General features: G+C 39.2%; 1 protein-coding gene across 1 annotated transcript; it reads right to left on the bottom strand.

Annotated features, from left to right (window-relative positions):
- Window positions 1-867: 867 nt before the first annotated feature.
- Window positions 868-21,515, bottom strand: LOC132710955 (uncharacterized). Its single transcript, XM_087887372.1, has 3 exons — window positions 21,115-21,515; window positions 6,542-6,613; window positions 868-3,502 (listed from the first exon to the last, which is right to left on the bottom strand). Exons 1-3 carry the CDS (start codon window positions 21,343-21,345, stop codon window positions 3,398-3,400), a joined length of 408 nt encoding a protein of 135 aa, XP_087743498.1. The 5' UTR covers window positions 21,346-21,515; the 3' UTR covers window positions 868-3,397.
- Window positions 21,516-22,629: the final 1,114 nt, after the last annotated feature.

The raw sequence follows: 22,629 nt of genomic DNA, 5'->3' as shown, positions 1-22,629 counted from the left end.
ATTCCATTTACACAATTCAGACTTATTTTGATCTTTAGCTTCTAATAAAGTCTTTTACATTCCAATCTCATTTTTCCTTTTTGGCTGCACACACTTGCTTTTTTCACCCACTGGCTATAGTAAGGATGACAAAATGGAATCTTAATCTATGTTGACAAAATGTTCTTTACCAAAAGATGAATGTGCTTTTAATTCATGCCATCACCAAATCAAAGAATGGCTTGTCTGCATGGAACAGGCCTGTTGAAGGTTGATAGGAAAAGATTTCCATGCTTTTGTTCCAGCTCTTTGTTCTCTTAATTTGCCGTAATAAAGGAAGTCACCTTGAAAAAGTTACAAATAATCCATGTCTATAAACCAAAGGGTTATTGTCATCTAATGCAATATCATCAAGTCAATATCCACCTGGATGACTAGAGATTATAGCACACTGATTATAAAAGCAGAGTAGTTAGACCACTATATTTTCTGTATCAAGTGTACGTTAAAGACTTGAAAATGTAGTTTACTGCACTTATTTGTTATTGGTGGTGACTGGGTTGAAAATGCTTTCATTGAATACCAAATAGAGATCTGTATTGTTCCCAACCTTTTGACTTTCCATAAACTGCTCAAGGCCTAACTTTTCCTCCAGGTCTTTAGTTAGGATGGTAGGTTAAACCCCTTTGATTTCGTTTTTTGCTCTTTTTGGTTCTGTGTTACAGATGTTCTCCTTTTTGCTATACGCTCCTCTTTAAAAACAAAAATTGTAAGCTCTTCAGAGTTGTTGTGGAGCCAGGCAGCCTCAAAATCCAGTAAGTAAACAACAGATAAATAAATAATAGGGCAGTGCAGCACTTCAAAAATAATTTGGACACACATTACAAATGAAGAAAATCTTTGTTGTCTATACATTAATGTATAGAGCATTTGTCTTTATTGAACATTTAACACAGTATACAAAGGCAACTGTGATTTAATACTATAATAGAAACATTAAGAAACAGAAATTAAGTACACAGGAGGGATAGACAATATATGTCTTGTTAATAATATTTATGAAAACAGTCCCACAATAGTAATTAATTATAGACCAATCGGTATGAGCAATATGATGTGGCTGTGAAAAAAGTCTGATACAAGTTTAGGTTGTATGAACCTAAGTGTACTTTCCAAATGATAACAAATGATAGTTCCCCTTTATTCAAAGTCAGATCCCAAGTCAAATATTGTGTGTCAATAGAAGAGTATATATGTAGCTAAGGATTGAACTTCTGAGTTATGTCGTCACTGTCTTGCGAAGTAGCCCATGCTCCTCTTTCCAATTTAGCCCATCTGATGCAAAATCATTCTAGAACATCAGCATTTTGGAAGAGTGTCTGCACATTGTATTGAAGCATGCTTGGTTGTATTGAATTGAGATTTTTAAGCTAAATATATATATAGCTTATATGGAGCTTTGATTAATTATAAGTTTTATAAGTTTCATAAGTTTATTTTATTTGTCAGCATATATAAGATAACAGGTAAAAGTATAAACATAATTTGAATACATGAAAAGAGTAAGTAAGGAATATTAGGACAGGGACGGTAGGCACACTGGTGTACTTATGCACGCCCCTTACAGACCTCTTAGGAATGGGGTAAGGTCAACAGTAGACAGTTTAAGGTTAAAGTTTTGGGGGTTTGGGGAAGAAACTACAGAGTCAGGTAGTGCATTCCAGGCATTGACCACTCTGTTACTGAAGTCATATTTTCTGCAATTGAGTTTGGAACGGTTTACCTTAAGTTTGTATCTATTATTTGCTTGTGTATTGTTGTGGCTGAAGCTGAAGTAGTCATTGACAGGAAGGACATTGTGGCAGATAATTTTATGTACTATGCTTAGGTCAGACTGAAGTCGGAGTAGTTCTAAGTGATCTAAGCCCAAAATTTGGAGTCTGGTGGCATAAAGTATTTTATTGCGGTTAGACGAATGGAGGACTCTTCTCGTAAAAAAACAGGTAGATCTGCATAATAATTAGTCACCAACCTGGTCCTTCAGGTCTCTGAAAGGTGTACTCACAACCACTGCAATCAAGTCCATCCATCTTGTTGCTGGTCATTGTTGTCTTCTCTTTCCTGCTACTTTCCCCAGCATTATGGACTCCTCAAGAGAGCTAAGTTTTTGTCCAACAATTTAGGAATCTTATAGAAACCATGACAGTATAAAATTAAGCCTTGGGTGAAAACTCTGAATTGGTCTGTTCTACCTATAATTGCATTTCTCCCTTTAGCTTTCTGAAAAGAAAACTGGGCCATGCAAGCAAAAAGAGAAAATTTAGTCAACTATCTGTAGATAACGTAACCTATTTTTTTTGGAATAGTAAGCGAGGTCTTAATTATAGAAAATAAATGTTTTATTTACTAATCCTCCCAGTTGCCTCTAATTTATTACTTTATCACACTAAGAATAATTAAGTTCTGTCAAAACATTCTATCAGTTAATCCCCCAATAAACTGAATTCATTAAACATATATGTATTAGGAATGTACGGTACCTCTTTTGTGTCTGGGAATCTACTGCAGCTTATAGAAGCAGAGTTGAATTTGTTTTACTGAAGACAAGCACACTGATTCTTATTACAAAAACATTTGCAACATTAGTGCAACCATTTTTAAAAAAACAAACTCAAACCCTCCTGAAGCAACTAACACTGCCCTTTAATGTTATTCTTCTGGGTCACATTTCACTGCAGTGGAAAACCTGCATTTATTCTATAACATCACAAACACAGATTGCTTCTCTTGTGATTGAATATTGCTTTCTGGTCATGGGGGGGCGGGGGAAGCATGTCAAAAAGAAAATTGGTTTGGAACACTTTGACCCAACATTTAATTTTCACTATAAAAATTAATTTTGAATATATATATATATTTAAAAAATCTTAACACATTAATGAAAACCAGGATTATGGCCATAGGATAAATACTGATAGTATGCATTGTAGTTCCTATATACCAGTGATGGCTAACCGTTTGGCCGTCACGTGCCAAAAGGAGGGGGAGTGCGGGGGGGTGCATGCCCACAAGTCAATACGCCTCCCCGCGCATGCACAAGTGACACCCCCCGTGCTCCCCCCGTTTTTGGCATGCGATGGCACTGTGGGCCTGGTAGGGCGATTTTTCACCCTCCCCAGGCTCCAGAGGCTTTCTAGGAGCCTGGGGAGGTTGAAAACGGCCTTCCCCACCCCCCTGGAGGCCCTCTGGAGGTTGGAAATGGTCCATTTGCCAACTTATGGTTGGCCCAGAAGGTCCAAAAATCAGTTGGCTTGTACGCGCATGTGTGCTGCAGCTGAGCTAGGGCAATGCTTGCGTGCCCACTGATATGGCTCCGTGTGCCACCTGTGGCACGTGTGCCATAGGTTCGGCATCACGGCTATATAGCCATAAACGGAAAAGATGTTGGTGAGCTCAGGCTTATCTGAGGTAGAGATAGAAATTCTATGGAAGTCTTGAGCCAATGATTATTGGTTATGAGGAACTGGAAAAAAAAGAGACATGAAATTAGACAAGACCCTGGCACATTGAAGTTGCTGACTATACTATACATCTAGGCTTTGCAATAACATTAGTTCCAGTGATTGCTGTTTGTGTGGCTGTGTTCTCCTTAATTAATCCAAATCCATTATTTGAAGGTCTTTCTAAAGTCAAAGCTTCAAACAAATGAAGATTGTTGCTGTGTGTGTGTATGTGTGTTACAATGGTGGTTTGCTGAAGCTGCCACAGATGAATATTAAAGGCCACTCAATTTGTTAACCTTTAGAATTTATTTATCTATCTGTGCCTATCAGATCACACAGAGGGATAATATAGAAATGGTGAGAAAGGAGAGGAAGAGGAGGAGGAGGAGAAGGAGGAGGAGGAGGAGGAGGAGGAGGAGGATGATATTAGGAAGCCTGACCTACTCTCAGAAGTTAGAAAAGATGTTTTGAGAGTCAGAGAGTGTAATGTCAGCATTCTAGAAAAAACCCAACTCCAAGTAAAGACGCGGAAGCAAGCATTTTCCAAAGTTCTCTTTACTAGAATAGGCAAACTGGCACATCTGGGGAAACCTGAATCTGAAAAGCCCGGGTTTTCCCCCATAAATCAAAGCCCCCCAAAACCATCCCCTTTTCCACCCAGTTGGTCACATGCTCCAATCAATGTCCATTCCATCCCGATCCAGCCCCCGGACCACTCCTTCTCCAGATGCGAGATTGCCTTGACCTTGATCGACAGAAAGAACGCTATTATGTCTACTAACCCCCTCTCCTACTTTCCAACACATGAGAAGGTGGCAGTATTGGAGCTTCTAAAGCTGATAGTACTAATTTCATGTAACCTAAAGTTTGAATTCTTTTTTATCTTCCGCTTTCAAAAAATTAAGTATCATATTCTTCCAAATCAAACTATCTCCTAATTTGTTCTACTTGAGTTATGGAAATGATTCTTATTTTATCATATTCTTAATCTTTTTCTTCTCAATGTCTACAGAAAACACAATCTATCTCCCCCTGGATAGCAATCTCATATCTCTTACAATATTTCCACTTTTCCTTCTAGATGGAAAATGTGATTGACAGCATCAAATGCTTAGCTAATTTATGGAGGTGCTTTTTTCTCCAGCAGCAGTGCTTTACTTCCCAAAATGCAGTTGAGCTCTATTTAAAGATTATTTAAAACTGGTTACATTGCTCCCTATGTTGCAATTAACCCAAATATAAAAAATTGTGAAAAATGTATGTATGTAAGAAATAGTTCCACTAGATGGCAGCATGACAGATCAAGGGAAATAGAAGAATACAGTAAACTGTTCAGTTACTTTGCACCTAATCTAGTTATGCATTTAGTTATGCAGTTGCATAAAAGATCATCACTGCAGTCTTCTTTATAAAAGCCTGTCTGGTAATGACCCACTTCCATAGCCTGGTTAATTGGCTATGAAATGAAGCCGTCATACAGAGTAGATTGTGATTTTCTTACATTTCACCTTTAATAAAAGATTTTCAAAAACAGTATAATTTCTAATCAAAATTTATGGAATTTATGATAGCATACCAAATTATACATTCTTTACTATTCTGTACTGAATCTTAGGAGGAAAAAAATCTAAGATGTTTCCAGAAGGAGAAAAAAGAAGAGAGCTGCTAACTCTGGTCACTATGGAAACTAGAATCTACTTTTTAAAAATGTGTGTGTGGTGAGAGAGAGAGAGAGAGAGAGAGAGAGAGAGAGAGAGAGAGAGAGAGAGAGAGAGAGAGAGAGAGAAGGAGGGGGGGGTCTCAACTCCAAGCCTTTTAATAGAAGAGAATGTCTGTATCTCAGGGTTGAACTGTGGAATCCTTGGTGCTTTCTGGGCTTGGTTGTTTGCAGCAGATAGTTCATTGTCAAAGTAAATAACATCCTCAGTACCCCAAAATGTAGGGTTTACTCCCTGTTTATGTACAATACAGGCAGGGATATGTTTTTTTATCCTTAATAGTTCTTAATTAGTATATTCTTTTCTGCTTGTTTGTCTGATGCTAATCCCTAATTCTTTGGGTATTGGCTACTAGACTGGGTGTGTTCTGGTCTTTTTGTTCCCTTCTTAGTTCTTGTATTGTTTTTTTTTTTTTTTTTTGAGTGGCAGGTAAATATAGTTTAACTCTATGATGGCTACTTTGTCTGAAACTAAGAGAACACCACAGACTCCATGGAAATTCTCATGGGCCACTTAGATGGACTACTTCAATGCTTAATTATTTCTATTGTGTATCACAATGGTTTCTGTTGCTTTAAATTACACGGAACCCAAAATCAATTTTATATATGCATGTTATATGTTTTCTGTAGTCCACCCATGCCGCTCCTGTTTAGTGTTTGTGAAGAAAGGAAACACCAGGTAAAAAGTAGAACTGTAGGAGGAGCTAGTCCATGTGTCTGATAATGCTATTATTACAGGCTGGGTGGCCCATCCAAGTAGCTTCCTCCATGAAACAGCAGTCCCAAATGAGCAGCGTTCCAGTCTCTATGTGTTCTAAGCACTCCCCTTCAGACCAAGCTGACCAGACATTAATGAAAGAGTTACATGCAAAGGGAAGAAATGATATTTGTAAAATCTTCACATAGTTTTTACTTGCCTTTTCATGTGTTTAGGTGGATAGCTTGGAAAAGGCTTCTTATTGCTCTTATGTTTATTTTCAAGCTGTCCTTCTCTCTATTTTGGTTTTTTACTAATATCATTGCAGAGTGTGATATATGACTAATGTAATTTCTGCTATGGGAAGGAGATTAGTGAACACAAGAATCAAAGAATTATAAATTTATAAGGGCAATTTAGGACACTGACTCCAACCCATACTCAGTGCAGGTATCCAAATTAAACCAACCTGGAGAGAATATTATCTAACTCTGCTTGACCACATCCAGTGAAAAGGAGCCTCTCTTCCCTTTCCCAGTTGGTTCTTGTCACATATAAATGCCTAATATATCCATAACACCCCTTGTTCTATATTGTCAAGGTTAACACCCACTTTTTTATTTCCATTACCACTCCTCTTACCTTTGACCACGCCTCCATGGTATATAAGGGGCATACACAAGGCATTAGACTGTTCTTCTTTTTCAACTCCACCTGCAAGTGAACAGAGTTGGACAAATAAATAATGATTGATACATACCATTGTCTCTGAGTATTTATTGGGCTAGATCTTTGTACATTAACAGTTCTGCTGTTGAACTGCTTTTACTGTTAGGAATTCTCCCCCTCCCCCCCACCACCATTCAGTTGGAATATGCCAGTGGTGAAATCTAAAATTTGTTACTACCGGTTCTGTGGGTGTGGCTTGGTGGAGGGGGGTAATGTGACTGAGTGGGTGTGGCCATTTTTTTTTTTACTTTTAAAACCATTTTTAATATGTAAAACCATGTAAAAAATGCTTTCAAAAGACTCTGACGATCCCAGCTGAGTTGCCTGATGGCAGAAGGTTTTTTAAAAACCCTCTGATGATTAGGCAACTCAGCTGGGATTGTCAGAGTCAGAGGCATTTAAAAGAAAAAAAGCCTCTGATGATCGTGCGGCTCAGCTGGGCATAGGGGGGCAGGGGCAGGGTTTTTTGCTACCGGTTCTCTGAACTGCCCGCCGCCATTGCTACCTACTCACCGAGCCGGTCCGAACTGGGAGCATTTTACCCCTGGAATATGCCTTCCTGTGAGTTAAATCAATTCTTCCATATCCTGCTATCTGGAACGATGGAAGATAGGTCTTGACTTTCTTTGATGTGACATTACTCCCCCAGTCTTCTTTTCTCAAGAGTAAATATGCAAAATCAGTCATCTCCTGATCTCTTGAATTCTTCTTAAAAAGTAAGTAGTGGGGAAATACTTCTATAAAGTGAAAGAAAAGATGTTTTCTTGCCCCCAACCATTTTAAATACCACCAGGAACAGAGAGCAGAAGAACCAAAAGCCATAGAAAAGAACAAAGTTTACCCTAAGGGGGGGGGAGGTGAGGGCAGCTGGCAACCTCTAAAACCAATTCAAACCACTCTCCTGGAAAGAAAAATGCAGGAAATATGAAGAAGGACATTCTGCTAATGAAAAGAGAGAAAAGCATGAAAGGAGTTGGAACTTTAAAAAGATAAAAAGCAAATTTAGAGTTAGCCAAAGCTTGGGAAAGACAAAACCTGAATCTCCCTCAAGAGAGCACCCAAGCAAATGCAAAAAAACTTGGCTCACTTCCCAGTCCTTTCACCACCGAAGGGAATTGTTAGCCCTCTGGCTGATCAAACAGCTGAATAAATTTACATTTGTCTACTCCTCAAACAATGCAAGGGGAGGAGATAACTACCTATAATGCTGCAAGAAAACCAAGAGCATAATTGGATGATATATTTCTCCTGTGGAATTGGTGCTCTGGGATGCTTCCTCAATCCTCACCCAGATTACGACTGCAGATCACATAAGTGAGGCAATCTGAATTATGGAGGAATTCTTGGCATGTGGATTTCCAGGGGTTTAGAACTAAAATCCTCAGAAGAGTGATTGAGAGAACTGGATGTCTTTGGCTCTAAATAAAATGATGAGATGAAAAAAGAAAGAACAAAATGTGTTTAATTTGAAAAAAATTGAATGAATGGTTCATTGAATGATTATACTGGTTGTATAATCCCCCCACCTTGCCCCCTCAAAAAAAGTCATGACCTAGAATATAGGACACAGAATAATGATCTTTAGGAAATCAGAGTCTGGTTAAATATTAGGGAAACTAATAATAAGCATTCTGAAAATGAAACCAATTACCTAGAGCTGGGGTGTCAAACTGGTGGCCTGCGGGCCAGATGCATCACGCACAGGCCACGCCCACCCTGGCTCCACAAAGGCAAAAAACAGCATGATATGTCACATGATGTCACATGACGCTATCAACTTTGACACCCGTGATCTAGAGAGTTCATAATTTCCCTTTCATTGGACAGGAGAGACTAGAGAGAGTTGTGGTAGATGCTTTGATCTGATGACTTAAACAGATCTTTGATTCTAAAGTGATATAGGAAACAACTTTTATTGAAATCAGTCAACATAGCTGAATATTGCCCACATCAAATCTCCAAGGTTTCACTTATGAATATTTCTCAAGAATATATAAAAATGCCAGAGACCTTGTCTTGGACCCTCAACATGCAATACATTTGTTTTATCACAACTCTTCCCATTAAAGGTGAATCTTCCTTGAATTGGTTTAATGCTGATGTACAGATAGTCCATGACCTACGACCACAGTTGTACACAGTTGTACACAGCCCAAAATTTCTCTTGCTGAGTGAGACAGTTGTTAAGTGAATTTTGCCCCACTTTACAACCTTTCTTGCCACAGTTGTTAAATAAATAACTACAGTTGTTAAATTAGTAACAGGATCATTAAGTGGATGTGGCTTCCCCATTGACTTTGCTCATCAGGTGTCGCAAAAGGTGAACACATGACCCCCAGGCATTGCAACTGTTGTAAATATGGCCTGTTTTAAGATATTGTGGAAATAGATCCTTAAATTATTCAGAGAACACTAGACTGAATATTAACCTAGGAGTTTTCAAAAGGCTGATGCTACAGAGAGAATTGCTAACCAAAAGCTTCTGCTTTTTTTTTTTAACAGAGCTGGAATCTTTCTACGCTTATAAAGACTAGTGGAGGAGGTTTAATCAGATGAAAGAAAGTATACTTGGCTTATTTCAATGGTATGGGATGGGGTAGTGAGCTCTGTAATTTCAAAAGGCTTTAAAACAATTTGGTAGCATAAGAAATGTACAGTTTATTTCCTTCTTTGCATAATGCATAGCTTAAAATAATCAGATGTGCCATTTTAATGTTTTAAAGTAATTGTTTGTTCTTTACTGGCCAAAACACTTCTAAATAAGAGTATACTCAAATCTTATTAGTTATTTTTGAAAGTATCATGTGGGCTTGCATTCTGTTTTAATGAGAAGAGATGGAATTATCCTTCAGGTTTGCTGGTTTAACTTTATTCACAGTCTTTTTGAAGCTTGGATCTAGGATATTTTTTCCAGCTATATTCAACTCAGACATGTGATTGACAACTTCATTCTACTAGTGCAATTTTATGAATTTAAAATATTAATATGCAGAGTCTGAACTGCAATTAGAGCGTTATGCCAATTGATGCTTTCTATACCCCTTCTTAATGTAAATTGTTCCTTATTTTCTGCAGCTAGGGAAGTAAAAAAACACTAAATAATATACATATAACCTTTTTATAATTACTCTCTGGAATTTCTTTGATTCAGGTCAATTGACTTTTTACTTAGCAAGCAAGCAAACAAGAAATGGCAAGGTAGTAAGAGATGCATTCTTTAAATGAGTTATGAGAACAGTAGGTTCCACTTCTGACACATACTGTAGAATTTAATTAGTGATAGTAGCCATTAGCTAGAACTTGGGGCTGTGTTCATAATATATCTTCAACGAGACTGCCTAACCACAATTTAGCTAAAGTATATTGTCTATATTGTGCAGAGTTAGAAAACGTGAGTTAATTCAATTTTGAGCAGAACTGTGGCTTAGTTAAGCATGGGTAAACATCTCATGAAAACACAGCCTGAAGCTTTAAGATATATTTACCCATGGTTAATTTATGACAAGAGGGCATTACCACTTAGAGTGGAGTGTCCGGTTTATGGAATTATAGAGTAAAGGTCCGGTTTATGGAATTTCAGGGGGGAAACAAGCTGGTGCTGCTATTTTCATGCTGATATTGAGGTTTCCTCTTCATGGGTGAAGTGTAGAAGACGCATTTAATCCTTCCGAGTTCTTATGCAACCTCCTAAATGCAAGAGAAACAGAAAGATTTTTTCCCCTCCAAAATTCTCTATTTACCTTCTTCAGAATTCCATGTTATAGAAACACATCTAAAAGTTCCAGGACAAGGAAAGTATAATGGTATGTGGGAAAGACCTTGGGAGCAGAGGTAGGTTTCAGCAGGTTCTGACCAGTTCCGGAGAACCGGTAGCGAAAATTTTGAGTAGTTCAGAGAACCGGTAGTAAAAATTCTGATTGGCCCCGCCCCCATCTATTCTCTGCCTCCCAAGTCCCAGCTGATCAGGAGGAAATGGGGATTTTTCAGTTACCTATCTCTGGACTGGGGAGGGAATGGAGATTTTACAGTATCTTTCCCCTGCCATACCCACCAAGCCATGCCACACCCACCGAGCCACACCCACAGAACCAGTAGTAAAAATTTTTGAAACCCACCACTGCTTGGGAGACCTTTCAGACTTGCAAGATTGATCTCAGCTTTCCTAGGTACACCAGACAGGAAACACAACCAGATGAGTTCATTCAACATTATTGTAATACTTCATATCTTGCACGTCTTAAAGTACAATTCTCTCACCATCTCCTTTACAGCCTGAGGCATTAGTGAAGGTCTCTTCTGAGCCTCTTGCCCACCTACTATCCAGTTGTGGGTTATGCAATCTCTTATCTGACAGTTCCCTAGCAAGCATCTTTTGACTCTGTCTCTTTACAGAAAGTGCCAGAACAGAAGCTCTGATCCAAAATCATCAGATCAACAGCTTTTGGGTGGCTTAGTGTTGCCATGCAGGTGGGATGAACATATAGAGGCACTGTCACCCTTACAAGATAGTCACCGGCCTAAGAGACTGAAGCCATGAAGACCTAAAGCTTTCCCCTGTCCTTCAAGGATATCTACTTTACTCATTCCTGTTATTACTGCTAAACCACAGCCACTTAGGTTCAGTTACAGAAAAAAATGCTTTTTTTAAAAAAAAGAAAAAGCAAATTTAAGCCAACAGCTTCCTAAAACAGCTAAGAAACAAACTTTGTGATATTTGATTGCAAGTTATAATTGGGGCAGGGGAAGTGAATAAATTACTGGGTTATTTATCAGATTGTTTGGCAAATGGAGAATGTCAATATAAAAAAATATAAATAGCTTCCCAAAATAGAAAGAATCTCTTATGGATATAGCCTGAATTAATTCTCACTGAAGCATGATGATTATGGTTTAGTGTTCATTGACTAAGGCTGAAACAATAGTCCTTTAGCAGAGCTTTGCAGAACCTTTTAGCTAAACTTTTCCTGACAGTGCGATTATCTGCAAAAGCCAAGCAACAGGTGAATGCAGCTCATCTCACATCTATTTATAGCAAGTGCTCAGGCATTTTTATTAAAGGGGGATTCAGGCTGCCAATAAAGCATATTTTAAAACCTGTGCACAGTGGTGGGATTCAATTTTTTTAACAACCAGTTCTGTGGGCATGGCTTAGTTGGGGATGTGGCTTGGTGGTCATGTGACTGGGTGGGCCTGGCTAGCTGGTCATGTAACCGGGTGGGTGTGGTTAGTTGGTCATGTGACCGGGTGGGCGTGGCTAGCTGGTCATGTGACCGGGTGGGTGTGGCTATCTGCATAGGGACTACCCAGAGGGCTGAAAAAAGTGATTTTTGACAGGTCCTCGCACTTGTGATCGGTCTTCGCACTTATGACTGGTCATCATTTATGCCCATTGTAGCATTCTTAACAACCGTCTCACTCATTTCACAACTGCTTCTCTTCACCATGGTGACAAGATAGAGCAAAAACATAAAATGTGAGGACAGTTGTAAGTTTGAGGACTGGTCAAAAGTGCGAGGACCAGTCAAAAATAACTTTTTCAGCCCTCTGAGTAGTCCATATGCATAAAAGGATACAGCAATAGAGAGGGATGAAGGAAGGGAAGGGAAATTAGAGTAGGAGTGAGGGTAAGAGAGGAAGGAAGAGAGGAGGAGAAGGAGAAAGAAAGAGGAAGAGGAAGTAGGGAGGACAAGAAGAGTGGGGGGAAGAGAAAGTAAGAAGGAAAGAAAATAGAGAGGTGGTAGGTTTGAGGAGAAAGATTGCTGTACAATAAAAAAGATGAAAGGGAAGAAAGCCAACCCCAAACAAATATAAAGATATTAAGATAAAGAATGAATTGTTAAACTTTAAAAAATAAAAGAGAACAAATATGAATAAATAGCAATAATTAGAAACACACATACAAACATACAATGTATTTTCTTTGAACAGAGTATTTGTTCACAAGTTTAAACAGTGTTCACAAGTTTAAACAGTGTTTAGTCATTTCAATTAAATTTACAATTTCTATATTTCCTTTTTGCCATATTTATTCCTCATCTATTTTTTTAAAAAACCAATATTACCCTTCATCCTCATCTCTAATCTTAATCAAATTCAATTTTTCCCTTCTATTCTATATTACACCCCTTCCCATTGTCATCTATTTTTATATCCATCCTCACATTGGTTAATTATGTAATTATGTAATACAGTTGTTTAAATACAAATTCAACATTTTAATATAAATCAATTAGTTATATAACTATTTTTTTGTATATTAATCAATATGAACATGAATATTCCAATTATTTCCATGCAATCCAATTTCTTACAAATCAATTAATTATATTTAGCAATAATAATAAACCAAATAATTTCCCCCATATATTCCTCCAAACCACAACTTAACCATTTCTGCTTTCAACACAATATACAATTAATAGTATCTCAATTAGTACAATTCCCTAGTTAAATAGAGCTTTTTTTCTTTTGTGTTTTAAAATCTTGAACTCTCCTCTTTTGCCCTAAATTTCCCATTGTTTGCAGTTTTGCACCTACCTTTTTTGGTGAGGAAAAAGTAAAAGAAATCTCTCTCTGCCTCATTTTGTCATCTTGCAGCAAAGACCCTGCTTTACTTTTAGTTTAGCTTTTTCAGCATAACTAGGGGAAAAAAATCTGCTCCAGCACTCTTTGCAGATAGCAACAGAGCCCTGGCAAAACAGCTGAGAGCAAATCAGCTGAGAGTCGGGAGGCCGATCTAATTAACTTGTGCTAATTAACCGATGCTAAAGCTGAAGGGGCTGTTTTTTCTTGCTGTTTGCTTGCAAAGAGGTAAGTGCTGTGAGGCACAGCCAAAGGGTGGGAGCCACCTCCTTGCCACTTAGCCCCCCTCCCGCTGCCCCCTTGCCTCTTACCACCCCCTAAGTCATTCCACTGCCCCCAGGGGGCGGTACTGCCCACTTTGGCAACCACTGGCTTAATTACTTAACTACTTAACAACCAGTTCTACCGAAGTAGAATCCCACCACTGGGTCTACCCATTTATTTTTGCAGGCGTTGGTCTACTCATTTGTTTTCTTTTAACACTGATCAGCTGTAGGGTGGCCCTTTGAAGCCCCGCAGCAGCTGCAAGGCCAATAAAATTATAAAAAAAACACCGAACCGTTTGTTAAATTGCTGGCTCGCCCACCCCTCGCCCAGTGGTGCAAAGGGGCAGGGCAAGGGGCAAGCGGCGGGGCGAGCCAGCAATTTAACAAAGGGTTCAGCCAAACTGCCTAGAACTGGCAGAATCCCACCACTGCCTGTGCATAGACGGAGATTGATTTGTATAAGGTAGAAAAAATTGTTTAAAGAAATGTTTTTTTTTTTCCTATCTTGGAAAATGTTTCAGAAAGAATAGTTTTTTGCACTGTAGAATATAATGTAATAGATTATGTAGCTGTGTCTGAAACCCAAGATGACAAGCTTTAGTTCCAGAGTACCTGGTAGGAGGTATATGAAGGTTACCCAAAATGCCACAGGAGCTTTTTATGTAGAGCAGAGAATTTGGGGTGAAAAGTTAAAGACCCCCATACCAGTCAGGTAAAAATCCAAATCCTGTGCCCTTAAAGAAGCAATCCCCATTCAAAGGGGGCTAATTATTATCAATAACAACATAATAGCTAATATGATCCACAGACTGTTGTCCGCATCATTGAAGTAAGAAAGATAGAGCAATTGATTGACACCCATGTTTTATTTACAATACCACACACATGCAGATCCAAAAGGAGGGGAAAAAGATAATCAACAAGTTTTCTTGTCTAATCATCTACAGCTATGAACTGAAGGAGCATCACACAACCATCCTACAGCTCTTCAGGTTTTAGGCAGCATCTGGAGAAGAGAATGCCAAATAATCTTATTTATACTACAGAGAGCATATGGCTCAATGCTACAGAATGTATCCTACTGATGTCCTTGTAGCTTGGCTAGGGCCACAAAAGGAAAGGAAAAGAAATAGTGTTAGGAAATGGTTATTGCCTAATTGGTTGGCTAGGAAATGTATAAGCCAACATTGTATGTTTGTATTATGTGAATGTATTATGTAGCTTTAAGAACTGTGCTGAGTCATTGTGCATTCTGATTGGCTGAGCTCTGTAGCCAATGTATTTAAGGAGAGCTAAAGTATGGTTAGATGGGAACACTACACCATTTTTACTTGCTGCTACGCTGTAACTCTTTTTGATCTCTCTATGGTCAACTGTTTGATCATGATTACTGCTTTCTGATATTTATTGAACTGTTTTTATATTGTTCCTGATTGTTCCTTGTATTTTTCTACAAACTGGTAAGATTTTATATCCCTGGATTGATTTTATATTGCACTTTATATGGCTAAGACTTGAATTGTTAAAGGAGTATGATTTTTGCTGTTCCCTAATAGTAAAATACTATAAAACCCAGTTTGTCTGTATGTTATTCACAATTACTCTCAAACTGTTTCTGTGCGTAAAACTCTAACAGTACTCTGCTTCATAAGCCACAACTTTGGGTGTAACTCAATAATATCCTTAACAAATAGCATAGAGAAATAAGAATGGTAAAAAAAAAACCTTCTTCTAGGTTTTGGACCAGGTTCATTAAGCATGCCAATCAAATAGTACAACCACCATACCACTCAGAAAGACCTACTACATTGTATAAGAAATTTCAACAGATTTTCTGGAAGAAAAGTTAGGAAAATGGGACACAACAGTATATATGCATACATGTTTGTGTATGTACTATGTCTGTGGGTGTATAGGTTGTAAAAGGTAGTTGTTGTACTTGCATATATCATATTTTAATGCTTTTAACTTGGTTTATATGCATGTGATTTAGATTTAAATTTAGATATCCATATCCATCTCTTTTTCTAGAAGAGAAAGTTGGGAGCGTACAACAGCAAGGGAACTGAAGGATGGTGGTAACCTATAGTCTGTATTGAAGCCTTTCCAGACCTTGATGATAGCCAAGGTGTCTCTGACCACAGTCCTAAGGTTTTTTTGCCTAGGACAACAGTGACCTATGGGTTAAGTCTTCTTAGTGAAAGTTACTTTCTTACAAGGAAGCCTTGCAAACATTAAATTCCACTCTTTTCCCCCCTCTTATTTTCCTATGCTAAACTCCCTGAGACTCTTGGGAAATTTACCAATGGATTAATATCAATAAATACATGATAGTTTCCCCAAAATTATTGTTTCTTGGGTTTTATTCCTATTACTTCATCTGCATCCATGCAATAAGAAGTTTGCAAAGAGTATGAATGTCAGATGGAGAAACCGATTTAAACTTTTTCTTTTCGAAAATCTATTCAATTTAGGATTGGGGGTTCTTTTTCTGTTGCATTCTGAGCAGGCATTTGACTCCAGAAGCAAATTCCATTCATTTTAGCTATTGTTGCTTTATGGAAATCAATCTCCATAAATCTCAGGTTTTCTTCTTTTCTTCCACAGTAATGAATTTCAAGTCTCTTGCATTCTCATCTTCACAGTGTTTTGCCACTTGCTCATCACAGCAGTGAAGCCAATAACTGATGTATCAACTCTGCAGTCCTTTTGCAGATGTTGTGTGGCCCTACAAAAACTCTATCCCATGCATTCACTGTCTCCTTCCCTTTGGTTCAGGGGACTTCTCTGCCAGGTTCAAGAGAGTCTTCCCCAGCATTCCTTTGCTAAAGTTGTCATCCTAAATCAGTGCCATCTTTTCCCTCTCAGCTGAGTTTTAAAAAAACAGTTAATGAGCTGTCCCTTGGGCCCATCTACTGAGTCAAATGATTTATCCTCAGCTGCTGATTTACTCAGCAACTCAAGGGACTGTGTAGGGATTTTTCTTTCCCAGAAGAAGAGCTACACTTATATATACACACAGAACTTGGCAGATGTCCTGCTGAATTCAGTGGGACCAGCTTCTTTTTTTTTTAGAAAAGTTTTTTATTTTTGAACAAAAACAACATAATAAACATCATCTTTCCATATACTTAAGACAGTGTTTTGATCGGTTAAAATCATTTCGTGCTCTCAACATTTTCAAAATTTCAATTGTGACAAATGTTCTTCATCTAATTAAAAACAAATGTTTACACATTTTATCCAAATTTCATTTCATATGTAATAATTCATCTCCATTCTTTATTATCTACCCATTGATAAAATAGCTCCCATATCAAATAATATTGTTTATCTTCCTGTTCTCTGTTTTTTGTGATGTTTACGGCTGCTGACCTTCTTGCGCTGCAAGACTCCCCCCTTTTGCAGGTTTGGCCCTCCTCACTATCGAGGGCCTACCTTGATGACGGATTTTGGAATCCTGAGAGGTGGCATGGTGTGAAGAGGGGCTTGTGGGGTTTTGGGGGGAAGTTTTTAGATAGGATTTTAAAGGGCTCAGGGAGGAGGTGGGTTGTGTGGGTTTGGGGAAGAATCTGCGGGGGAGGAGGCCTGGTCCGGCTGAAGAGTATGGTATGGGAGGTGCGGGACTCGGGGTCAAGGAGGGGGTTAGAGCTTGTGTTGTTGATGGATATTATATCAGTACTGTGGGTGGGAGGGGCAGATATGGCAGGAGCAGGGGGCCATATCATGTTATTGGAGTGTGCGCTCGCTGTCTTCGAGCGGTGGCGCACTCCGGCCTCCAATGCTCCTCTCGTTCCCCAGGTTGCACAGACCCTCAGGCCCTGGGCCTTCGGCTGATGCTATGCAATGCCCGGTCTGTGGTAAATAAAGCCCCCCTCATTTGTGATCTAGTTCAGGAGGGGGAAGCGGATCTGGCAGGAATTACGGAGACCTGGTTGGGTCAAGGGGGGTGTCCCCCTCGTTGAAATGTGCTCTCCTGGTTTCCACGCATTTCATCAACCGAGGTCACAGGGTAGGGGCGGGGGGTGGCGGTTGTTATAAAAGAAGGTCTTGGTCTGAGGGAGGCCACTGTTCCTCAGATTGCCAGTTGTGAGTCCCTCCTGGTGAAGTGCTGTCATGGGGTACAGGTGGGCTTGCTGATCACATACCTGGCTCCCTGCCACGTGGCAGCGGCCCTGCCCAAACTGCTTATAGCCAGAGTGGCGGTTGATACCCCGAGGCTTATGGTCATGGGGGATTTTAACCTGCCATCCATCGGTGAAGCGTCTGAGGCAGCATGGGAGTTCATGGCTTCCATGATGGCTATGGACCTGATCCAGTTAGTGCATGGCCCTACTCACATGGGGGGAAACACTCTGGACTTGGTTTTTGTCTCTGGTCAGTTGAATGATCTCAATATTGGGGATATAGTGACTGAACCCTTGTCATGGTCAGATCATTCCCTCCTTCGCCTTGACCTTCAAACTGCTACACCCCACTGCAAGGAGGTGGAACCGATGAAGTCGTTCTGCCCCAGGTGCCTGATGGACCCAGATCAGTTCCAGATGGAGCTTGGGCTGTTTCCTGAGGCTCTGGCTCACAGTTCGACCGAAGACCTGTGGCTGCCTGGGATAGGGCGGCCACTGGAGCTTTGGATCGGGTCATGCCTTTGTGGCCTCTGACTCGGCGCTGATCTCACTTGGCTCCTTGGTTCACCGAGGAGCTGAGGGAGATGAAGCACCGGAAAAGACGCCTGGAGAGCGGTTGGAGGGCCAGCCGGTCTGAATCTGACCGAACACTGGTAAGGTCTTATATTAAGACTTACCTTGTGGTGATAAAAGCGGCAAAATGTAACTATTTTTCTGCTCTTATTGTGTCATCAGATAACCGCCCGGCCGCCCTGTTTAGGGTGACCCACTCCCTGCTCCTTCAGGAAGCATGGGGGGACCCCTTGGAGGGTAGAGCCGAGGACTTTGTACAGTATCTGTATGATAAAATTGCTCAGATTCAGGAACATCTGGACTCTGACAGGGTAGATTCAGGGGGGAGGATGGAGACAGGTCTTGAGAATATTATCTGAGAAGAGTTTGGTTCTGTGACTCCCAAAGACGTGGACAGGATACTGAGTAGACTGAATGCTGCCACATGTTTATTGGACCCGTGTCCCTCCTGGTTGGTGCTGGCCTCTTGGGAGGTTACACAAGGCTGGCTCCAGGGGATTATAAATGCTTCTCTGAGTGAGGGTGTCTTTCCCGCAGCCTTGAAAGAGGCGGTGGTGAGACCTCTCCTCAAGAAGCCTTTCCTGGACCCGGCAGTATTGGCAAATTACCATCCAGTCTCCAACCTTCGCTTTGTTGTGAAGGTTGTTGAGAGTGTGGTAGCACGACAGCTCCCTCAGTACCTTGATGAATCGGCTTATCTGGATCCGTTCCAGTCGGGCTTCAGGCCTTGGTACAGCACGGAAACAGCATTGGCTGCATTGGTTGATGATCTCTGGAGGGCTCGGGACAGGGGTTGCTCCTCTGTCCTGGTCCTATTAGACCTCTCAGCGGCTTTTGATACCATCAACCATGGTATCATGCTGCACCGGCTGGAAGAGTTGGAGTGGGAGGCACCGTGTTGCGGTGGTTCTCCACCTTCCTCCCTGACCGGTTGAAGTCTGTGTTGGCAGAGGGGCAGAGGTCGACCCCGAGGCCCCTTGTATGTGGGGTGCCACAAGGGTCGGTCCTCTCACCCCTTCTGTTCAACATTTATGTGAGATGATCCGTGGTTTCGGGGTGAAGTACCACCAGTACGCTGATGACACCCAGCTGTACATCTCCACCCTGGACCACCCCAATGATGCCCTTGAAGTGATGTCCCGGTGCCTGGAGGCTGTACAGATCTAGATGGGAGGAACAGTCTCAGGCTCAACCCATATAAGACAAATTTTTAAATTTTAAATTTGTCTTATGAATTTGGGGTGTTTTAAATTTCGTTTTTCGGGCCAATTATTTAATTGTATTTTAATGGGGTTTTTTAAACATTTGTATTATATGTATTTTATTTGGCTGTTCACCGCCCTGAGTCCTTCGGGAGTAGGGCGGTATTCAAATTCAAATTCAAATTCAAATTCAAATTCAAATTCAAATTCAAATTCAAATTCAAATAAATAAATAAATAAATAAATAAATAAATAAATAAATAAATAAATAAATAAATAAATAAATAAATAAATAAATAAATAAATAAATAAATAAATAAATAAATAAGAAAGAAAGAAATAAAGAAATAAAGAAATAAAGAAATAAAGAAATTCAAATGTCAAACATTTCAGCACAGTCCAATATTTTTCTAATAATTTCTTCATCAGCAATTATCTTCTCTCCAGTTTTTTGCAAATACAATTCTAACCGCTGTTAAAATATTCACAATTAAATATTGCAATTCTTTATTAAATGTCTCTGGTAAGATCCCTAATAAAAATATCTCTGGTTTAAAGTCAATATGTCTCTTTGTCATTTTTTCCAACCACATGTGTATTTTAGTCCAAAATGTCCTTGCTTCTATGCATGTCCACCACATATGGTAATAAGATCCTGGGGTCTGATGACACTTCCAACACTTCTCCAATTTATTCTTAAACATTCTGGCTATCCCCATCGGGGGTAAATGCCACTTGTAAAACATCTTGTACAAATTCTCCTTATATGCTGTAGACATTGTCATTTTATAGTTATGTGACCACAATTTTTGCCATTTCTCCAAATCAATACCATAACCAAAATTTTCCCTCCACGCTATCATTGATTCTTTAACTTGTTCTTCTTCCAATTTTACCTCTAACAAATATCCATATAACTTTTTAATTACATGGTCATCAGAACCCATTAATATCTTATCTAAAATAGTCAAAACATTATGAATACCTTCTTGTTTGAGATCTTCTCAATATCTAGAAAGTATTTGCATATATGAAAACCAGTCCATCTTAAATCCCTGATCTTCTAAATCTTGTTTTAACTTAAGATCACCCTTTTCATCCAATAACTCACTGTATCTAACAATTTGTTCTCCTTTAAATATCACTGGATATGAGAAGGCTTCAATTGTCGATACCCAGACTGGAATCTTCAAATAATGATATTTTTTAATCCTCTCCCAGTTCAGAAATAAAGCTTCACGTATCTGGTGTCTTCTAAAATACTCCTATATTTTAGTTCCTTTGTACCATAAAAAGGCATGCCAACTCATCAACAAATCATGTCCCTCCAAATTCAATAGTCTAGTATTTTTCAATGTTATCCATTCTTTAATCCACATAAAATTAGCTGCTTGATAATATAATTCAAAATTTGGTAGTCCAAAACCACCCCTCATTTTAGCATCTTGTAACAGCTTAAATTTTATTCTTGCCTTTTTTCCCTGCCAAATGTATTTCAACACCATTTTGTTCAAATCTACAAAAAATTCCTTACCCAATTTTATTGGAATAGTCTGAAAAAGGTACAAAATTCTAGGTAAAATATTCATCTTAATAGTTGCAATCCTACCAATCATAGATAACTGCAAATTTCCCCATTTCACCAAGTCTAAACCTATCTGTTGCTTAAGCTTATTGTAATTATTTTCTTTAAGTGAACTACATCTCATTGTCAAATGTATCCCCAAATATTTTACCTTGTTTGTGACCCGCATCTTGGAAATCTTCATCAATTCTTCTTTTTGTTTTTTTAACATATTTTTAGTCATTATTTTTGTCTTATCTTTATTAATTTTCAAACCAGCAACTTCCCCAAACTCTCCAATAGTTTCTATCAGTTTTTTAATTGATGCTAATGGTTCTTCAATAATAAAGACCAGATCATCAGCAAAAGCTTGTAATTTGTATTCTTCTTTTCCAATTTTCATATCTTTTATCTCTTTTTCTTCTCTAATATTTATATTTAAAATTTCCAATGTCAAAATAAACAATAATGGGGACAATGGGCATCCAATGATTTATCCTCAGCTGCTGATTTACTCAGCAACTCAAGGGACTGTGTGGGGATTTTTCTTTCCCAGAAGGAGAGCTACACTTATATATACACACAGAACTTGGCAGATATCCTGCTGAATTCAGTGGGACCAGCTTCTAAACAAAGCAGGCAAAGCAAATTGGATTCTGGGCTCAGACAATAAGGTGAACTTAATGACTTTGGATGGCAGCAAGCTGGATCAGTGAAGATAGAAGTTTCTGCCTAAAAGGAGCAGCCTGTGCATTTAATCTGCAACCTTTTGGAAGCTCCTCTTGAGGCATAAGGAGAATGCAGTGAGTGGAGCCAGGATACCAAATGGTTGTAACATGTAATCATATTATCCATAGCTTAAAATATGGTTATTTAGGCTAGCATTGTCTCCATGCTGCTTGTGTGTCTGAACCCACAACCACGTTTCGTCATGCCAGTTGCTTGAACATGCTGCGACCACCAAATTTGACCTGGTGTTTTTTGCTTTCCTCCTGTCTTCTCTGCAACCTTGTCTTTTCCTTACCATTGTGTATTGGCTTGAAACCGCAGACTTAGAACAGAACCATTTTAAATACCATAGGAATAGAGAGCAGAGGAACCAAAAGCCGCAGAAAAGAACAAAGTTTACCATAAGGGGGGAGGTGATGGCAGCTGGCAACCTCCAAAACCAATTCAAACCACTCTCCTGGAAAGAAAAATGCAGGAAATATGAAGAAGGACATTCTGCTAATAAAAAGAGAGAAAAGCCTGAAAGGAGTTGGAACTTTAAAAAGATGAAAAGCAAATTTAGAGTTAGCAAAAGCTTGGGAAAGACAAAACCTGAATCCCCCTCAAGAGAGCACCCAAGCAAATGCAAAAAACCTTGGCTCACTTCTCAGTCCTTTCACCACAAAAGGGAATTGTTAGCCCTCTGGCCTAAAGCCTGAATTGGATGTCTTTGGCTTTAAATAAAATGGTGAGTTGAAAAAAGAAAGAACAAAATGTGTTTAGTTTAAAAAGAATTGAATGAATGGTTGTATAATCCCTCCCCCTTGCCCACTCAAAAAAAGTCATGACCTAGAATATAGAACACAGAATAATGATCTTTAGGAAATCAGAGTCTGGTTAAATATTAGGGAAACTAATAATAAACATACTGAAAATGAAACCCATTACCTAGAGCTGGGGTGTCAAACTGGCGGCCCGT

The sequence above is a fragment of the Pantherophis guttatus genome, chromosome 2 (assembly GCF_059756535.1).
Source record: "Pantherophis guttatus breed Tessera chromosome 2, ASM5975653v1, whole genome shotgun sequence".
Classification (NCBI taxonomy): domain Eukaryota; kingdom Metazoa; phylum Chordata; class Lepidosauria; order Squamata; family Colubridae; genus Pantherophis; species Pantherophis guttatus.
Note: the sequence above shows the minus strand (reverse complement) of the source record. Positions and strands in the feature narration are given on the sequence as shown.